Raw genomic sequence first — 22,094 nt, 5'->3', positions numbered from 1 at the left:
ATTGAAATAGGAAATAAGTTCTGTGAAGAGTAACAAAAATATATCCCTCGACAGGTTTTCAATGCTTAGTTTGGACACTGGAGAATGATGTTGCAAGTACTAAAGTCACGCAGATATGCGTGAGTAAGTGAAGTAGAAATACTGCACCAGTCAGTGTCGATCCATCATTCTCTACATCACAGAGAATAAGAGGCCAAAGGGAGTTAGAATCAGGTTTTATATCACTGGCGTATGTTGTGAAATTTGTTATGTGGCAGCAATGCTTTGCAAATAGATGGTCGTCCAGGTAGACCAATAATCCTGAAGATGCAAGAAAGGTGGTATACTTTGCCTGAGGTGGTCACCCAAGATTGATTTTGCTGTTTCACTGAGATGTGAGAGACTGCAGATACTATAATCTGTAACGAAGATAAGCAAATTGCTGAAGGAACTCAATGGGTCAGGCTGTATCAGTGGAGACAAAGGATGGTGAATGTCTTGGGTCAGGATCCTGCATCAGGATTGAGAGCATAGAGGGGAGATGGCCATTATCAGGAGATGAGAGTTGGGTGGTGGGGTGGGGAATAGGCTGGCAGGTGTTAGGTGAAATCAGGTGAGGGGGGAATGATGGGAAGATGGAGACAGCTGGGGCAAAGAGGGAGATGTGGTTGGAAGATGGGCAGAGGCAGTTTTAATGCACGATTTCAACCTGAAATGTTGACTATCCCTTTGTCTCCACAGTTGCTGCCTGGCCTGTTGAGTTCCTCCAGTAGTTTTCTTTTGCTTGGGATAGTGTAGCAGATATTTTTACTAGTGGTAAGCAGCCCACACACACTAATGAGGGCCAAGGCACATTTGTGAAATCACCAGCGATTGCCTATTTGGTAAGACACTGTAGAGGTGTTTTGTGCAATGTAATGCTGTTATGGCAAGCCTCACCTTAGCTGAAAAGATGCTCTGAAGAGGCAAGACCATATCCTAAACTCTGCCAGGCACTAAACCATCAAGAATTTCTAATGTATATGTATTAGAATATACAGCATTGTACAGCATTGTACAGCATTGGTACAGCATTGTAGAGGCTCTGTAAATCACAGCGTTATGCCAACCTTTTAACCTAATTTAACATCAATTTAACCCTTCCCTGCTAAATAGCCCTCCATTTTTCTGTCATCTATATGCTTATCTAAGAGTTTCATAAATGTCTGTAATGTATCTGCCTCTACCGTCGCCCCTGGCAACGCATTCCATACACCCACCACTCTCTGTTTCAAAAAAAAAATCTTGCCCCTGACACCCCTTCCCATACTTGCCTCCAATCACTTTAAAATTATGCTGCCTTGTTTAAGTTAATCATCTTAAAATGCAACGATCTTTTGAATTCAAATACTTCTAAAATTAGTTAAATGTTAAAGGAGGCAGCACTAGTAGCCATTCATGGTTCCTCCGAAGGTGGTACTATGCTATTTCAATGAACCACTGAAAATGGTTTAGATTATTGTAGGTTATTCGTGGGCTAGGAAGAAAGCAGTGAAGTCACTGAAAGTGGATTGGTGACATTAAGCACAATGTGAGGGTTCCTTCCATTCATCAGTTGACTTTTTACATTCGAATCTTTGTGACTAAATTGAGTGATAAATGTTTGTCTCCATGCATCTGAAACACTATTAGCTTGCATTACTTATATGAGATGTGAAGTTGGTGTTCAGTAATTCAGCCGCTGCACTAACCAAATCTTAACCTTTTGTAAAATGATAGTTAATTTCTGCTTAGATTTTCTGCTGTGTTTTAGATTTTCTCAGAATGATTTACACGATTATGGTCTGATCATCGATGGGGCCACGCTGTCGCTCGTCCTGAAACCTGCAGAAAATGGCAGTACAAGCAGCTACAAAGATATTTTCCTGGAAATATGCCGCCATTGTAGTGGGGTTTTGTGCTGCAGAATGGCGCCTCTACAGAAAGCACAGGTTAGCCTTGAATGTTACATGCTAAATGTAAGTGCCATTAGCCATAAATTATACCTGATTAGTACATTTTTCTGTTGCACTTGAAAGCTCAATGCCAAGTTCAGTTTCTTAAAGGCCATTCTGGACCAGGCCTCGCTCCAGTCATGGTCCAAAAATCGGCAAAAGGTCTGAATTCCGGAGATGAGGTGAATGACTGTCCCTCCTCTCAAGGCAGCTTTTGACACAATGGTGCGTCTGGTGCCCTTATGAGGGCGACACAGTAGTGCAGCGGTCAGCATAACGCTACTACAGCGCATGCGACTCGGGTTCATTTCCCGCTGCTTGTTTGTCCACCCCGTCACCGCGGGGGTTTCCTGCGGGTGCTGCAGTTCCCTCCGACGTACAGTAGGTTAATTGGTCACGTGAGTGTAATTGGACGGAGTGGGCACATTTATCCTGAGCAGCCTGTAACTCTTAATAAAATAAACAAATGGAAATCAAAGCCAAACCATTACAGTATCTGGAGTCATACCTCAAACAAAAAAAGATTTTGGTTGTCAGTAATCAATCATCTGCTCACCTGAGGACAGCACGGCCGGAGTTCCACAGCCCAGTGTCACATCTTCAGCTGAGGCTGCCTTTGAAAACAAATGTCTGAATCTATATTTTTAATGTAAGTTGCAACTCTCATTGGCTTTGCTTCCATTAAGATGCAGATTTTTTTTTTGGAGTAAGCTTGTTTGTGCCAGGAAGTTCTGGTACAATCAAGCTTAACCAGAACAGGGTTCTGGTATTTGTCACTAGGAGGCACTGGAGTCTCGAAGCCAGCACAGGGGAATGGAGTGCGCGGATCTGTGTTGATTAGTGTGGCTGATGCAGTCTGGATCATTTCTCAACGTTATTATATTTACTGCCTTACATAGGAACTGCCAGTCAATCTTTTACATAGGTTTGTTCTAATCCTCATTTGCAGATAGTTAAACTGATAAAAGCTTCCAAAGAACACCCCATAACCTTGGCAATTGGTGATGGTGCAAACGATGTCAGTATGATACTGGAAGCTCATGTCGGAATAGGTAAGGTGCATTTAACTTTTTTTCCAAACAATTAAAAAAAAAATGTTCCAGAATGATTTATTGTGACCAATACGAAGACTGGCTGCTGAGTCTCAATGTTGCATGAAAGCAAAAACACCAGATCATTTAAAAGTTTTCCTTTCATACTCTTTGGCATCTATGGCAGCAAACTGTTGTTCAACTCACTTTTTTTGTCAATAAGACCTTCTTGTCAGTCTCTAAAACTTAAGAAGAAAATTGTGTTAATAATTATGTTTCACTATTGCATAACTCATTCTGTAGTCAACAGTTGCCCTGGGATTGTCTGGATAGCAGCAAACTGGTGTCCGACAAATACCCAGTAACTAAGGTAGCATCTGTAACAGAGAGAGAGAGAGAGAGGTGAGAGTTAATGTTTCAGGTTAAAAACTGCTGCATATTTCCTGCAACACACATCAAAGTTGCTGGTGAACGCAGCAGACCAGGCAGCATCTCTAGAAAGAGGTACAGTCGACGTTTCGGGCTGAGATCCTTCGTCACGACTACAATTTAAAAATGCAAGCACGAGGAAATCTGCAGATGCTGGAATTTCAAGCAACACGTCATATTTCCTGCTTTCATTCAGATTTCTGACGTGTGATGTACTTTACATTTGTTTCATAACTATGCATTGATTCAGCACCTACATCAGATATGCAGCCATGACCCATGAATGAGTGAATATAACTGATTTAAATTGTCTTGGAAGAAAGAATCACATTTTTTAAATGAAGGAAACTATGTTGCTTCTTTGGAGATGAGAATGGGATGTCAAAGAATATTCTGGCTAGGTATGTGTGTGGCTACAAATTGTACTGATTTAGCCACATGCTTTTCCACATTTGTCTAATATTCTCTACCCAACGTGAGAACTTGTTTATCATTCTGTTTAAAGTGACAAAATCAAAAAGGATCTGAAGAGAGTGTGGACAATGTCATTCACCATTGTGAACTAGGTTAATTTCCTAGATGAAATGGAATTCTACTTTTGACCTTTCAGATTGTTGGTGATTATTAGCAAAAGTTCCATTGAACTACTAATTTTGCTGCGAGCTGTCAGAGCTAACAAATTAGATGATTCTTGGCTTCCTTCAAATAAATCTATTGGGACGAAGGTAACTTCCAGATGATGAGATTCATTTTAATCCCTTCTGTGGCATATGATCTTCTTGCAACCATTTCCAGAAGCAGTGACAATTGGAAGAACACATTCAGGAGTTAGGGATGCACGTGTGCATTATTCACAGTGTTTTCATGCTGTAGTTTATAGACACAATTATTCAGGGAGATTGGAGTGAGTTGTGTCCTGCTCATCGCCTCTAGCTGATACATACATTTTGGATCTAATCTCAGAACAGAGCTAACCAGAGAAATTCTTGCATCCAAATGTATTGGTTTTTCATCCGGAAGAATCCCAGTGGATCCTGAAAACCACTCTTCAGGTATCATAATCAAGTTCCAGCCTTCCATAGCTTGGCTATGATAGCCGACGATGAAAACACTGTCACACGCTTTTGTCGATGAGATGGGAAACTGGGCACTGAATCGCACTATAGCCACTGCATTGCCCTTTTGATATTTGCACTGAGGGAAGTACAGTGCTGATGTCTTTGTTATATCAGAGCAGTTAAAACTACACTGTGCTTGTCATCTCCTGCCATCTGTGTACTCTGGGTGATGAATCTCTCACAGTAACATAAATTGGATGAGCAAAAAGAGAAAAAGGGTTTTAACCATGAGTGGAATTTGGAAGAAAAAAGAATCTCATCTTCTCTTGATCCAAATTACCTTCCTGGGGAATATGAAGTATTTTCTGGAACAATTAAGTATGTTACGTGAAAGAATCATTTAGCCCCTGAAGCTTGTTTGGAAATTCTGTTCAAGCATATTTTCCTACTTTTCTTCTAAATCATTTTTCACCATTCTTAAAGGAGACCTATGGTAGAAATATTTAAAAAATTGTGGTTGAGTAGGTCATTTAATCCATGATGCTAATTGATACGAACTGACCTCCTCCTGGTCTCCAAATTCGAGGAAGGACATTCTTGCTTTGGTCTCCAAATTTGACGCAGGACATTCTTGCTTTGGTCTCCAAATTTGAGGAAGGACATTCTTGCTATGGAGGGAGTGTAGCGGAGGTTCGCGAGGTTAATTCCCAGGATGGCAGGACTGTCATATGTTGAAAGATTGGAGCGACTGGGCTTGTATACACTGGAATTTAGAAGGATGAGAGGGGATCTGATTGAAATATATAAGATTATTAAGGGATTGGACATGCTAGAGGCAGGAAACATGTTTCCAATGTTGGGGGAGTCCAGAACCGAGGCCACAATTTGAGAATAAGGGGTAGGCCATTTAGAATAGAGTTGAGGAAAAACTTTTTCACCCAGAGGGTTGTGGATCTGTGGAATGCTCTGCCTCAGAAGGCAGTGGAGGCCAATTCTCTAGATGCTTTCAAGAAGGAGTTAGATAGAGCTCTTAATGATAGCGGAGTGAAGGGATATGGGGAGAAAGCAGAAACGGGGTACTGATTGTGGATGATCAGTCATGATCAGAGTGAATGGCAGTGCTGGCTCGAAGGGCCGAATGGCCCACTCCTGCACTTATTGTCTATTGTCCTGTCCATCATCCATATCCCTCCATTCCCTTCACATTCATGTGTCTATCTAAAAGCCTCTTAAACTTCACCAAGTTGCCTGCATCCACTACTTCCATGGTAACGCATTCTAGGACCTATCACATTCGACATTCCTATCTTGTGGAAAAGATTCTGACTGTCTACCCTAACTATGCATCTCATAATTTAGAAGATCTGTGTTGGGTCTCCCCTCGGCCTCTGACACTCCAGGGTGACCAGCCCAAGTCTGTACAACCTTTCCTTGTAGCTCCTATCCTCTAATTCAGTCAGCATCTAGTAAGCCTCTTGTGTGCCCTTTCCACATCCTTCCTATAATGGGGTGACCAGAACTGCGCTCAGTACTCCAAGTACGGTCTGATTAAAGGTTTTGTATGGCTACGATATAAAACTTCGATGAAACACTAAGCAGCGGAGCATAAGAACAAAACCTCCTGCAGGTTCCTCTATAAATCGCTCACCATTTTGACTTGGACACAAGTCCTTCATTTTCATCGGGTCCAGATCAGGCTTTTGATCTTGACAAATGTGATAATGTTTGTGGTTTTACAACAGCCAGAACAGTGCTATACATAAAATATACACCAAATTACAATATGAAGTTTATTGATGCTTTGCTGCATGCTTGAGTGCTTGGTCGGGGGGTGGGGTGTCGATGCTTTTTTGCTGGTGGAAAGGGGGGATCATCGCTTTGCTACTGCTTATGTGTGGGTGGGGGGAGTTGGAGGGGCTTTGGGGTTCTAACATTTAGCTGTCTTTCATTCTTAGGGGCACTCCTCTGTTTTTGTGGATGTTTGTGAAGGAGAAGAATTTCAGGATGTATATTGTATACATTTTGCTGACATTAAATGTACCTATTGACCTATTGAAACATACATTAAAATATTAAATGAGTGGTGTAAAAGAGAAAAAGTAGTGAAATAGTGTTCATAGGCTCATTAACCATTCAGAAATCTGACGGTGGAGGGGACGAACCTGTTCCTAAAACGTGTGTGTCTTCAGGCTGATTTAGTTATTGTAGTAAGACTTGGAAGGACTCTGTACTGTGAGTGGCTACATCGATAAAAAGGAGTCCTTTTGGGAGACCGAAACACAGACTTTAAATCCAAGAGTTAAGAAGCCATATTAATCTATGAATGAAAAATTTCCTTATTCAATTCATGAGTGTAATTGTTGAGAAACAGGAAACAGCTCTGGTAGTTAATTTAATTTGGCTGCAGCTGCAAACAATTGAATTTTGTCTAGAATTACTCAGCTAATCTAGGATTGCTAAAGTATGATATCATGAGAATTAAGAACAGGAGAAGGCCATCTGGCCATTTAGCCCTGCCCTAATCTTTTAGCTAAGAATCATTTTCTCCGCTCTTCTCTAATATCTATGAAACTGTTGAACTCTGTGGCTGAACCTTCACAGTGCTGTGCTGAATTGACAACGCCAAAGATTTGCCAGCCTCTATGTGACGAGTTTCTCTTCATCTCCTTCCCAAATGCTGAGCCCTTACTTGGGGACTCTGCCTCCTCATCCCTGACACCTCGGGCAAGGATGAACACCCTCTCTGCTTCCAACCAGGCTGACCTTAAAGAACTCTGATGTATTAGTCAAACAGGACTCTTCCCCCCACACACACACACTTTTATTCCAGCATCTGCCCTCTCTCTCTTTCCAGTCCTGATTAAGGCTCTCAGCCCAAGATGTCAACTGTTCATTTTCCTCCAGGTGCGTCTATCAGGAGGGAACTACTGTGAGAAGAAGCTGGAGGTCCTCATTAGGGCAACAGCGGAGGACAGGGTCAGTAGCTTTAAACTCCTTGGCATTTACCTATCAGTGATTCTGTCCTGGAAACAGCACCTACTTGTCGCCACAAGGAAAGCATGACAGTGCTTTTACTTTCTTAGAAGTTTGTGTTGATTCAGAATGTCACCAAGAACTTTGATAACTTTTATAGATGCACAGTGGAGAGTATCCTGAATGGTTGCATCATGGATTGGTATGGAAACACCAATGCAAAGGAATGGAAAAGACTACCAAAAGTGGTGGATATAGTCCAGTCCATCATAGGCAGAGCCTCTCCACCATTGACTACATTTACATGGAGCCCTGCCACAAGAAAGCAGCATCCACCTTTAAGGAACCCCACATTCTAGGTCGTGCTCTCTTCTTGCTGCTATCATCGGGCAGGAGGCACAGGAGCCTTGGGTCTCACACCACCAGGTTCAGAACCATTTATTGACCCAACATCAGACCCCTGAACCAGTGCGGATAACTTCATCCACCACTACATCAAACTGATTCTACGCCCTACAGACTCCTATTCAAAGGCTCTTTACAACTCATGTGCTCAGTATTATTTTTATTTGCACAGTTTGTCTTTTGCACATTGGTGGTTTGTCGGTCTTTGTTCATGTATAGCTCTCCATGAAATTCTATTACTTTCATTTTTTTCTGTAAATGCCTGCAAGAAAATGTAGTGTATGGTGACATACACAAACTTTGATAATAAACTTACTTCGAACTTTGACCTCCAGCATTTTGTGTGTGTTGTTTGCTAACTTATGGTGCTTTTTTTTTTGAAGATCTTAATTTCATTTAATTTCTTACTCTTGATAGATCCATGGGTTTTCTCATATTTTTGACAGATACAGAATTAAAAAAAAAAATTCACCATTGTTTTGCTAATTTCTCATTATATATCCTCCCGTGTGTGTCAGCTGGTGCCATTGGTAGTTTTCCCTAGCTACAAGGTGCTCAAGGCTTCCTTCACTGATGTCATCTCCATTACCATTCCCTTTGTGACCTAACCATCCAAACCCTTTCTCAAGTAGCACTAGAATTAATTAGAGAACCAAGTGCTTTGCATGTTTTAATGCTGGGACATCTAATATATCTTGGAAAGTGCATGATATGGATGGTATTTAATGAGCAGAGTCATACAGCATGGAAACTGGTTCTTTGACCATACTAACCGTCAAACGCCCATCTGTGCTAATCCTGTGTTTTCACTCATATCGCCATTTACTCCAACTCCTCACAATCCAACTCTCTTGACACCCACCTAGGCTAGGTGCAGTTTACAGTAGCCAGTTAATCTGTCAACAAAAATGTTGCACTAAGTACTTTGCAAAACCAGAATTAAAACATCTGCAGTCTACAGCGGTGTACAACGTGATAACAGAGGGCTTATTTGCAGGTTTTGGTGCTTTTGAATGTTTTTGCAATGAATTGGCCTACTTCCCACCTTAGTGAATGGTTCTCTCATTGTTACGTGTCTATTTTTTGCCTAAGTACATAAACAAGTTGAATCCTATGCGTTCCAGCAAGCTCAATATTGCACAGCACAGCTTTAATCAGGCATTGACCTTAACCTGAACTGAGAGTACCTTCCTAAAAAGAAGCACAAGAGTTTGCAGATGCTGGAAACTGGAGCAACATACAATCTGCTCAGGAAACTTAATAGTTCAAACAGCATTTGTGGGGGCCCAAGGTGATTGGTGGGCGTTCCACTCTCCCTTATACTGGCTACCCCTCCTCCCCAATCTCAGTCCTGATGCAGAGTTTTGGCTTGAAACAGTGACAATTTCTTCCCACTACTACCCACCCCTGTCACACCAACCCCAGAGAGGCTGCCTGACCTGCTCAGTTTCTCCAGCAGATTTTCTTTTGTTGCTCATAGTATTTTGGAGTATCGTGAGCAGTTTTGTGCCTCTTGCCTAAGGAAGGATGTGCTACCATTGGACAGGGACCAGAAGAGGGTCACAAGAATTATCCTGGGAATAAAAGGGTTAATGTATGAAGGGGGTTGGACAGCTCTGGGTCTGTACTCGCTGGAGTTTAGAAAAACGAGGGGGATCTCACTGAAACCTGTTTACTCTTTTCCATAGATGTTGCCTGACCTGCTGAGATCCTCCAGCATTTTGTGTGTGTTGCAGAGGATATGTTGATTGAAACAAGAAAGCAAGCACATCATTTGAATACCCATTTTATATTGTGATTGTTTTTATTCTTTGACTATCTGCTCAGCCGACATTTGGTTTCCGCAGGTATTTTGGGAAAGGAAGGCCGACAAGCTGCACGGAACAGTGACTATTGCATTCCCAAGTTCAAACATCTCAGGAAGCTGTTGCTTGTCCATGGCCATTTTTACTATATTCGGATTGCTGAACTCGTCCAGTATTTCTTCTACAAGGTGAATTATATTCATATCTATTTCTTCCTTTTAGGAAAAAGATGAATTGCCTTAAAACTTTGCCTGTTTTTAAAATAATATCACTAATTAATGCTGCATAAACCATTGTTTGTATGGTGTTGGAAACAGCAGTGAAGATTTTGAATGGGATTACATCTTCAGCAATATACTCCATCTATTTTCACTTAGTTCACTGATATCTAACATAGAACAGTACAGGCCCCTTGGCCCATAACTTGTTAACTATTCCAAGCTCAATATAACCCCTCCCTTGCTTCTGAGCTGTGTACCAGGAAGGCAAACGGCCATTCCAGAGTCCCCTCTGTGGTACAGAATCTCCTGTCCACCACCATAACTATCAAGTCTCCTATCATTAGAGTCCGGTCAGCCGTTACCTTTCCACAGGCCTGGCTACTGCTGCTGGTCTTGAATGGTCATTCTTCCCTATCCACCTAACATGGTGGTTTTGCTTTTGAGGGGAATGGCCACAAGGGAATCATGCACTCCTTGCAAAGTCCTTTTTCCTTTCCTGATTATTGTTTGAAAGCAGAGTATCCTATTTCAGCTTATTCTGACAAAAGCTAGCATTAGCCTCTCTTGACAACTCAATCAGAAGAGTGCTTGGCCGACATCCAAGATGAGCATACATTTCCCTCAATTAAGCACTGGGAAAGCTGAAGCCATCATCTTTGCACTCTGTCACTGAGTTCTGTGGCTTGGATATGTTAGGTGAAAGGACGCTGTTTCCTCTTGTAGGAAACTCTAGAGCCAGGAGCCAGTGTTTCCATGTAACAGCATTTATGCCATTTAAGACACAGGTGAGGTAAATATTCTCTTAGAGAATCGTGGGTCATTGGGACTTCCTCAGAAGCAAGTCCTTGAATATTTTTATGACAGAACTAAATAGATTAGATATGCAAAGAGATAAAAGATAATCAGGTAGAGACAGGAAGGTAAGGTTGATGTTACAGTCCAGTCAGTCATGAACTTATTCAATGGCCGTGCAGATTTGAGGGGATGCATAGTCCTCTCTTAATTCGCATTTCCGTATGCTGGCACTAAGCTGCAGTGTGGTAGTAATACCTGACTCAGAACGGCTCCCTTTATCTGGCACTGACACCCTCATCCACACCTTTGGTATTTCTGGATTTGATAATTCCAGTGAATTCATGGTCAGCTTCCGATGTTTCACAGTACATAAACTCAAAGCCATCAATAACTTTGCTGCACAAGCCTCATCTCTTTTGTTTTCTTGTGTGTTCACCTGATTAACACATTGCCCAGCTCTGGAAATTGCCCCTCATACCTTTCCATTCTCCTGAATGATACTTCTTGAAAGCTATCTGTTTGACCAACTCTGAATATCCCCCTCCAGGAGCATATACACTCCTGTGAAACATTTGTCAAAGACACGATCCCTGTTGTTCAGTCACTTCAAAGCTGGGGTAAAATTTTAGGCCCCACTGCTTTTTATGGTGAAACCCCTCTTAAATGATGTTCCTGCCTTGTGGCCTGTTTCACTCAATTGATCTCATTAATAAATAGTGAAATATTTTTTGATTATGTATCCCTATTCATGCGCAGTCAACTAACATTCATTAACCGTATCTGCCATCTAACCGGAATTTAATTTAATTGGTCTTCCACATCCTCCCAGTTAGACTTTGAATCCTTTAACATTTTCCTCCAGTAGTATTGCTTGTACATGCTCTAATTTTTTCAGTGTTTCCTTTAGAGCTTCATATCGATAACTATTTTTTTTTACATTGCATTTATCAGTCCAAAGTCTCTCAGTACCTTGCGTGAAATCATCTGTATGAGGGAAGTGAATGTTGCCTTAAGTGAGTTTGCAATCCCTCTGATGCCATTGTTTGTGATGTTTTGTCTTATCTCATATTCTGTTGTTTTGCAGAATGTTTGCTTCATATTTCCTCAGTTTTTATACCAATTCTTTTGTGGATTTTCTCAGCAGGTTAGTACTTTGCTCCATAACTCCGATGTAACATTCTGTGCTTGGAGTCCCGTGACGTTGTGAGCATAACTGATCAGACAGAGCAGGGGCATATCGAGCACAGATCACCTAGTGGAATTTTGTCTTAACTTGTGAAAGTATTTTCCTAGTCTAATGTAAGATTGGTACTAACTTCTGCTGAGGATTCATGTCAGTAGGTGAATGTGTTCGAGGCTCAGTCCAAAGGGAGTTACAGGTGCATATGAGCTGAAAAACCGTGACTGATCTCAGGTCATGTACTAAATTCAACTCAGTTCTGGAACAATTTTAAAATAACTGGGCAGCAATATCCGAAGTATGAACTGAGAAAGCTGGAAGCACTCAGCAGGTCAAGCTGCATCAGTGGACAGGGGAAAAGAGTTCAATCGGAACTGAAAGAAAATGAAAAGTGTATTGTAGTTTGTAGAGTGGGGAAGGAGTGGAGAGAACTAGGGAAGTGCCTATGAGCAGTTGAGACCAACATTGTTAGGGTAACAACTTAGAAATAAAACTATTCGAAACATTAAAATCGAAAGGTATAACCGTATCAGTGATGGGAAACAAAAGGAAACTGCTTTACAAGAAATGGTTAAGCACGGCACTCGGTCCCAAAAGGCCTGGTCAGAAATTTAGATGCTATTCTGCAATGATTCTGGTTGAGGTCAGAGGTCATTCCTTCTGAGACTCCTTGGTTAATTTTGCCATCTCTACACCTCTATGAACCACCCTCCCTCTCTTAAGCACATGTATATAGCTCGGACGTCTAAGACTTTAGCACGCGTGGGTTGACACATATTTGTTAACGTGGAACGAGAGAGAGTTTGTAAACCTGGTTGAGGCAAAGGATATTGGGAATAGTGAGGGTGAAGTGCCGTGAGAGGGGTGTGGGACGGGTGGCAGAGAAAGAGTGCCGGGGTGGTGGGGGGTGGCCCGGGCCCAGCCCTGAGACACCAGGCAAGATCATTGGATTCCAATCAATTGGTTTATTGATCATTACAGAATGTCTCTGTTCTCCCTCCCCTCTCCATCCCCCTTTTCCCCAACCATGATTCCCCTCTCCCTGCCCACTTCCCCCTCTCAATCCACAATAGAGACCCATATCAGAATCAGATTTATCATAATTCACATATGTCATGAAATTTGTTTATTTAGCAGCAGAAGTACAGTGCAATACATAAAATTTCTACAGTGCAATGCAAAAGTCTTGGGCACGCTAGCTATATATGTATATGTGCCTCAGATTTCTGCACCGTACTGTAAGCCCTTCTTGAAGAATTAGAATTGACATGTAATTCTGCCAGCTTGGTGTATTATGGTCTCTTATACATCGGAGAAACAAAAGCAGGTTGGGGACCCCTCCACAGAAACACTTCTGATCAGTCCACAACAGTGACCGTGAGCTTGAGCTTGCAGTCATCTACTTGTTTAATTGCCTTTCCCACTCCTGTTCTGCTCGCTCTGTGTTTGGCCCCCTATTTGCTCCAGCAACGCTCAGACTAATCTGAAGGAACAGCTCATCTCTCAACTAAGTGCATAATCTCTCTCAGGAGATAAACTGAGCTTCAAAAATTTCAAGTAAATCTCTTTTTTTTTTCTTCACAGATGTTTCTAAACCTTTGTTTCCCTTTTTGTGGTATCAACTTGCCTCTGCATCATTTTGGTCCAACTATTGGTTTTTAAGGTAATTTTTTACCTTGACAAATTTGACAGAACCTGACACTGATATTCACTTTAACCTCCCCTCTTTGCAACTGGAGGTGCTGATCCTTTCACTTTCCCAGTTCTGAGGAACGGCCCTTGACCGAAGTGTTCATTCGGCTTCTCTCCATCCTGATGATCTGATCTCTGAGTGCTTGCAACATCTCCAGCTTCTGCAGTTTCTATTTAAACTGATGTTGTTAACTGGCCTTTCACTTCCAGTGCCTGAGCTGTTACTTCTGCTTACTCGCCCCTCCAGTGAAGATTAGATTAGATTAGATTATGAGGACACGCAGTCCTCTTTTATTGTCATTTAGTAATGCATGCATTAAGAAATGATACATTTCCTCCGGTGTGATATCACAGAAACACAGGACAGACCAAGACTGAAAAACTAACAAAACCACATAATTATAACATACAGTTACAACAGTGCACAATACCATAACTTGATGAAGAACAGGCCATGGGCACAGTAAAAAAGTTCAAAGTCTCTCAAATGTCCCACATCTCACGCAGACGGGAGAAGAAAGAAAACTCTCCTTGCCATGCCCGAGCACAGTCCGACTCTGAGTCGTCCGAAAACTTTGAGCCTCCGATCAGCCCTCCGACACCAAGTACCAAGCACCATCTCTATCCGAACGCTTCGACCTCAGCCTCGGTCGCCAGCAGCAGGCAGAGCTGGGGATTTTGGGGCCTTCCCTCTGGAGATTCTCGATCACACAGTAACAGCGGCAGCGAACCGGGCATTTCAGAAATTTCTCCAGATGTTCCTCTGTGCTTTCACGCCTGTCTCCATCAAATCAGAATTGTCCACGGCCCCTATTTAACAGATACGATATCATTTCACTGGAGAGCTGCGCGCTGCGTTGTGCTGCCATCTTCTCCTCCCACCTCTATCTTAGCTGCTTGGCGTTTAGGAGTCTTTTAGACTGATTGTTATCCCAAGATCATTACGGGCAAACTGGATGAAAGTCCCAGGTTACCCTCAAAAGTATCAGTTAACAATGATGATAGGTTGGGAATGGAGAATGTTTTTACCTTGGAGATAACTCTGCTAGTTAAATAGAACAGCTGGCAGTGTTTAAGCGTCTTTGTCATAGAACAAAATAGGCCTTTTGGTTCACTAAGTCTGTGTAAGCCATCAGCCACCCAGTCTCATGCCTAAGTAGTGAATATTTAAATTAGGAAGTCATCATTGTGTGGGCTTCATTTACATGCAAATTACAATGCATTCATAGGTATCTTCAGTGAAATACTTCAGCTAATCTTAAAATGAAAACTCTTAAATCCAGAGTTTTTCTTTTTTTTTCATTTATACAAGCTTTTTCTTTCAGTAGTTTATTTTTCTTCCATCAGCATCCATTTCCTGTTGTCTTCTGTGTTGAAAGCAGTTGGAAATCACAATAAATTAGCTCTCCCTTGCCATATAAGTTGTAGCTAAATCCTTCCTGTGGTAGGAAAAAGAGAATTGCATCCAGAATACCTTATGAATATATGTGAAGTAGGCCCTTTGCCCCCCTGTGCCATCTCCACTCTCTTGCAAGATCATAGCTGATGTGATTGCTACCACAGCTTCACATTCCCATCTACCCTCTCGCCCAGTACCTTTTCAAGAATCCATCCAGCTATGCCTTAAAAATGTCACTGTTTCCACCATCCTCTGAGCAAAAGATCTACACATTCATGAACCTGAAAAAGAAAAGTTTGCCTCATCGTAATCGATAGCACCATATTTCTAAATAGTGATCCCTAATCTAGACCTCTTCAAAAGAGGAAGCATTCTCTTTACAACAGCCCTCTGAAGACCACTCAGTATCTTCTGTGTTTTAGTAAAGCCCCCTCTCACTCCTCTAAGTTCCAGTGGATATAGGCTGAACGTATCCACTTGTCCTCATAACATGGCCTGTCCATTACAGATATTGATCTGGTAAACCTTCGCTAAAATGCATCCAACCTTACACCATTTTCCATAAGCTTTGAATGAAGATCTAAGACAGCTCCTTTCTACTGAAAGGAAAACCAAGTTGGAAAGAAGGCTACAGTTCCAAGTGTTTGATGCCAGGAGGTTCGGGTAACTTTTTGTTTTGATATTTTGGAAGTAATGATGGATTTCTTCTTTTCCAGCCATTGTATGACACTGCTTATCTTACATTGTACAACATCAGCTTCACCTCTCTCCCTATCCTGCTGTATAGTCTGATGGAACAACACGTCAGTATCGACGCTCTAAAAAGAGACCCAACGTTGTATAGGTGAGCTCGGAGACACGGCTACACAATTCGAGTTATCATTGCCTTTTATGGGAACTTCTCTAATGGAAATAAAGATGCTGAATTGCATGAATTCCTAAGCAAGCTTCTCTGACTGACTGTACAAGACTGATAAATTTGGGCTGTGAGGTACTTGATGAAATGAGAGTTGTACAGCAGGAAAAGGTGAAGGTCAAGTTGCCTGTCTGAACATGGCCCACTTACCTACATTGAGCTCATATCCCTCTGGACATTTCCTATCCATGTATCTCTGAAATGGCTTTGAAACTTGGTAATTGTACACACTTCTGAAGCTTCCTGTGGCAGCTCATGCCATGTACCTACTATACCGGGCGGAAAAGCTTGACTCCCAAAACCCTTCTAAAGATGTCCCCTCCCATCTTAAATCTATGTCTTAGTTTTTGACTCCCCTACCCTGGGAAAAGGACTGACCCTTCACCTTATCCATGTCCCTCATGATTTTACGTATTTCTGTGAAGTCATGAAGTCAACCCCTCAGCCTTCTACACTCCAGGAAAAGTCTCAGCCTATCCAGCCTATCTGTCGTTCCAGAAGCATCCGTGTGAATCTTTTCTGCCCTCTACAGCTTAATGACATCCTTCCTACAGTTCAGTGACCAGAACTGCACACCAATACTCCAAGCGCAGCCTCACCAACTCCTTGATAGTTGTAACATGGTGTCCTGACTGATGAAAACAAGCATGCCAAACCCCTTCCTTACCACCCTGTCTACCTGTGTCACCACTCTCAAGGAAATACGCACTCGTACCTCTAGGTGTCTCTGTTCTCGAAGGCCCTGCCATTCACTCTTTATGTCCTGCCCGGGGTTTACTTGCCAAAAACTACACTTCACACTTGTCGGAATTAAATTCCATCTGCCATTCTGTTAAATATGTAGAAAATAAGTGCAGGAGTAGGCCATTCGGCCCTTTGAGCCTGCACCGCCATTTATTATGATCATGGCTGATCATCCAACTCAGAACCCCGCCCCAGCCTTCCCTCCATACCCCCTGATCCCCGTAGCCACAAGGGCCATATCTAACTCCCTCTTAAATATAGCCAATGAACTGGCCTCAACTGTTTCCTGTGGCAGAGAATTCCACAGGTTCACCACTCTCTGTGTGAAGAAGTTTTTCCTAATCTCGGTCCTAAAAGGCTTCCCCTCTATCCTCAAATTGTGGCCCCTCGTTCTGGACTTCCCCAACATCGGGAACAATCTTCCTGCATCTAGCCTGTCCAATCCCTTTAGGATCTTATACGTTTCAATCAGATCCCCCCTCAATCTTCTAAATTCCAACGAGTACAAGCCCAGTTCATCCAGTCTTTCTTCATATGAAAGTCCTGCCATCCCAGGAATCAATCTGGTGAACCTTCTTTGTACTCCCTCTATGGCAAAGATGTCTTTCCTCAGATTAGGGGACTGAAACTGCACACAATACTCCAGGTGTGGTCTCACCAAGGCCTTGTACAACTGCAGTAGTACCTCCCTGCTCCTGTACTCGAATCCTCTCGCTATGAATGCCAGCATACCATTCGCCTTTTTCACCGCCTGCTGTACCTGCATGCCCACTTTCAATGACTGGTGTATAATGACAGCCAGGTCTCATTGCACCTCCCCTTTTCCTAATCGGCCACCATTCAGATAATAATCTGTTTTCCTATTTTTGCCACCAAAGTGGATAACTTCACATTTATCCACATTAAATTGCATCTGCCATGAATTTGCCCACTCACCCAACCTATCCAAGTCACCCTGCATCCTCTTAGCATCCTCCTCACAGCTAACACTGCCACCCAGCTTCGTGTCATCCGCAAACTTGGAGATGCTGCATTTAATTCCCTCATCCAAGTCATTAATATATATTGTAAACAACTGGGGTCCCAGCACTGAGCCTTGCGGTACCCCACTAGTCACCGCCTGCCATTCTGAAAAGGTCCCGTTTATTCCCACTCTTTGCTTCCTGTCTGCTAACCAATTCTCCACCCACACCAATACCTTACCCCCAATACCGTGTGCTTTAAGTTTGCACACTAATCTCCTGTGTGGGACCTTGTCAAAAGCCTTTTGAAAATCCAAATATACCACATCCACTGGTTCTCCCCTATCCACTCTACTAGTTACATCCTCAAAAAATTCTATGAGATTCGTCAGACATGATTTTCCTTTCACAAATCCATGCTGACTTTGTCCGATCATTTCACCGCTTTCCAAATGTGCTGTTATCACATCCTTGATAACTGACTCCAGCAGTTTCCCCACCACCGACGTTAGGCTAACCGGTCTATAATTCCCTGGTTTCTCTCTCCCTCCTTTTTTAAAAAGTGGGGTTACATTAGCCACCCTCCAATCCTCAGGAACTAGTCCAGAATCTAACAAGTTTTGAAAAATTATCACTAATGCATCCACTATTTCTTGGGCTACTTCCTTAAGCACTCTAGGATGCAGACCCTCTGGCCCTGGGGATTTATCTGCCTTCAATCCCTTCAATTTACCTAACACCACTTCCCTATTAACATGTATTTCGCTCAGTTCCTCCATCTGTCCCTTACTATTTCTGGAAGATTATTTATGTCCTCCTTAGTGAAGACAGAACCAAAGTAATTATTCAATTGGTCTGCCATGTCCTTGCTCCCCATAATCAATTCACCTGTTTCTGTCTGCAGGGGACCTACATTTGTCTTTACCAGTCTTTTCATGTGATCTATGACTAAAGGAAAACTGGCTGGCATGGCTTAGCACTTTAGTGCAAAGGTGTTTATTAGGTGTGTCAAAAATCAAACTTGTAAAAGTAAGCAAAAATAATGCCACTATTTACAAAAAGATATCTACCAGAAAACACAGTAATAGCTCTGTACTTATTCTTGTCCAACGTGAACTCCTGGCAGCCTCCATCTCTCTCCCCAAATGGGGCAATCAGCTCCTTTTTTTAACACTAGGACGTACCATCTTCAATTACCCACAAAGTTAACTTGCCTTCTGAATCAGAATATGATGCACCCCACAATACAGTTACAATCATTACAAAATAAACAGTAATATCTACATTAAGTACAGTATACAAACAACATGTACACATTTGCATATTGCCAGTACAGTACTAAAGAAATGGAATATTCCACCTTGTAATAAAATGTAAATGAAAATATTTTGTAAAAAAAATCTACAGCAGTAGCAAGACTTAAAAAGATTAAGGGAAGTTGATATTTATGTTTTAGTAAATTTGAATTGTGAATTTTAAAGCATAAGATGTTGTTAAGAGATCAGCAAACTTTAGACTTGCTATATTCCATTAAGAGAAGTGCACTGGGCATAGAGGGTAGATTTAGAAGGAAGTGCAATGTGTTTTCTTTTACCTCACAAGAACGAAGAGGTGAGTGGATATTTTGTGATTGAAGAGTATTTTTAAATTGAATGTTTTATAAATAGCATTAAAATGCACAACTCAATTCCAATGTTATTTTTCCTCAATCACCAGGGATATTGCCAAAAACTCCTTGTTATGTTGGAAGCCTTTCCTTTACTGGACGTTCCTGGGAGTGTTTGACGCTGTGGCATTTTTCTTTGGTACTTATTTTCTATTTGACCACTCAATGATGACCAGCAATGGGAAGGTTAGTTATACTACCACAATAACCTACCAACATTATTTTGCATTGAGTAGCACCTGCATCTTTAATATTTCATCTCAGTCTTTTAAAGATGTATTTAACTTTACACTTTATTCTGTTGCTTGTCTGTTGAAAGATGCTTTAATAATGTAGTTCATCATTTGCTCTCCATTTTTTTTGTTAGTTTACCAATTTTTTTGGTATTTCTTCTGATTTCCTTCAGTTCTGTATTTTTTTAAAATCCGATTGACTTAATTTTCTCTTTTGTTTTTGGCTTTTTACCATTTGCCTCTCTTTCTAATGCCAGCTAATGAGGGCCAATTTGAACATGGTAAGATTAATTTCTCATTCATCTGGGATTTCTCTTATTTTGGGCAACATAGAACAATTGTTGACTGATGTAATATCTGTTTCTCTAAGGCAGTAAATGATTGGTTAATGTGCTGAGTTATACTGTAGGGCACTACAGCACAGAACAGGCCCTTCAGCCCATCTTATCCATTCTGGCCTGATCTGCTTAGTCCTATCTACCTCTACCTGCACCCAGACCACAACCCTCCATACTCCTCATCCATTCACCTGTCTTCAAACTTCTCTTAAATGTTGCAATTGAATCTGCATATATCACGCCTCCTGACAGCTTGTTCCACACTCGCACTATTCTGAGTGACTTCCCCCTCAGTTTCTGCTGAAATATTTCACCTTTCACCCTTAACCCATGTCCTCTAGTTGTAGTCTCGCTCAATGCCTACCTGTATTCACCCGAGCTATACCCCTCAATTTTGTGTACCTCTAAGCTCTCCCCTCATTCTCCGGAGCTCCAGTGAATAAATCACTAGCCTATTCAAGTGATTTGTTTAACTCAGGACCTCAAATCCTAGAAACATCCTTGTAAACTTTCTCCACATTCTTTGAAGCTTATTGACACCTGTCTTGTAGGTAGGTGACGTATTAAATACTCCAAAATTTGTTCTCACCAATGCCTTGCACAACTTTTGCATAACACCACAACTTCTGTCCACAATAATCTGATTTATGAAGGCCCATTTGCCAAAGTCTCTTTATGACCCAATCTACCTGTGGCCTCAAGAAATTAGGCAACTGTATTTCAAGGTCCCTTTGTTCTACCTCATATCAGGCATTCACCTCAGAAATCTACCATTCAATGTGCAAGTCCTACCCTGGTTTGTCCTCCTAAAGTGAAACACCTCTGTTAAATTACACCTGCCATTTCTCAGCTCATTTTTCCAGATTCTGCCACGAGCTTTGATAGCTTTCCTCGTCATCCTCTACAGCCCCCAATCTTGGTGTCATCCACAAATTTGCTGATCCGGTTAACCACATTATCATCCAGGTCATTGATATAGATGATAAATTACATCAATCTGTGCAACACACTACTAGTCACAGGCCTCCTGTTGGAAAGGCAACCATCTGCAACCACTCTGTCGGGTTCAACTGTGAAGCTGATGTGGATCCCATTTACCACCTTGTCCTGAATTGAACAAGGTGAACCTACTTGACGTACCTCCCATGTGGAAACTTTTCAAAGGCCTTGCTGAAGTCCATGTAGACAACATGCACCACCTCTCCTTCATCAACCTTCTTGGTACCTCAAAAAAGAACTAATACTGGTTAGACATGCACAAAGCCCTATTGACCATGACCAATGAGGGTCTGTCTATCCAAATACTGATATATCCTGACCCTTCAATAATTTACCCAAAACCGTCATCTGGCTCTTCAGCATAGGCTGCCAGAGTCCTCAGTCTGTCAAGTTTTCCCAGGTATAGTCCACTTCTTTCTCTCAGGGATGAGACCTTCGGAGCTTCACTTAGCATTTCTGTGGCACGGGGTGATAGCTGGGCTGGCCCTTCTCTTACAGCTGGGCTTGGGGCCATCCGTGGCAGAGTTGACATCTGACTCATCGTCCTATAATTTAAAGCTTATCGTTAGAGCCTTCCTTAAACAACAGAACGTCATTAGCTTGCCTCCTGTTTCCCAGCATCTCCATGTGAGCTTATTTTGGCATAGCGTAATTTTCTGCACAAGGTAACACTTTTGCTGACTACTGATCTGGGTGAAGAGTGAAGAGAATTGGTGAGGAAAATTACTTGGCTGCCCTGCCCTATTGCAGTTCCAGAATAAATATTGTTGCAATGAAAAGCAGCTTAAAAAGTAGAATGCTTTGCAGTATGTTCATATAGGCATCTGGTAGTCTCGTGAGACCATAGATTTGTGCCCTGGAAGGTTTTCAGGGCGCAGGCCTGGGCAAGGTTGTATGGAAGACCGGCAGTTGCCCATGCTGCAAGTCTCCTCTCTCCATGCCACCGATGTTGTCCAAGGGAAAGGCACTAGGGCGGATACAGCTTGGCACCGGTGTCGTTGCAGAGCAATGTGTGGTTAAGTGCCTTGCTCAAGGACACAACACGCTGCCTCAGCTGAGGCTCGAACTAGTGACCTTCAGATCACTAGACCGGCGCCTTAACCACTTGGCCACGCGCCAACACTGTGGCTGAAACTCAATTACTGAAAACTGAAGGTGAAATCAAACAATAAAATATCCTGACCTACTACTCTTCTCTCCCGCACCCCCTTTCCCCTTAACCCACTGGCCCCATCACCCCTTCTTTCCTCTCCCTCTTGATCTGCCCATGACCCACACCTACCTCGCTCCAGTTCC

The 22,094-nt window shown here is 42.2% G+C and overlaps 1 protein-coding gene across 8 annotated transcripts in view; it reads left to right on the top strand.

The window, feature by feature from the left end:
• atp11a (ATPase phospholipid transporting 11A) overlaps positions 1-22,094 on the top strand; it is a 172,343-nt gene that overhangs the window by 114,336 nt on the left and 35,913 nt on the right. For all 8 annotated transcript variants that reach the window (XR_010018007.1, XM_063048311.1, XM_063048310.1 and 5 more), the window contains 6 exons: positions 1,772-1,949; positions 2,902-3,004; positions 9,696-9,841; positions 11,754-11,813; positions 15,657-15,784; positions 19,279-19,414. Coding sequence is in view for 7 of the 8 variants with exons in the window: in XM_063048311.1 (XP_062904381.1) it covers positions 1,772-1,949; positions 2,902-3,004; positions 9,696-9,841; positions 11,754-11,813; positions 15,657-15,784; positions 19,279-19,414 (751 nt within the window). In the remaining variant the exon portion in view is untranslated. The remainder of the gene's footprint in view (positions 1-1,771; positions 1,950-2,901; positions 3,005-9,695; positions 9,842-11,753; positions 11,814-15,656; positions 15,785-19,278; positions 19,415-22,094) is intronic.

Source organism: Mobula hypostoma, chromosome 5 (assembly GCF_963921235.1).
Source record: "Mobula hypostoma chromosome 5, sMobHyp1.1, whole genome shotgun sequence".
Taxonomy (NCBI): Eukaryota; Metazoa; Chordata; class Chondrichthyes; order Myliobatiformes; family Myliobatidae; genus Mobula; species Mobula hypostoma.
Note: the sequence above shows the minus strand (reverse complement) of the source record. Positions and strands in the feature narration are given on the sequence as shown.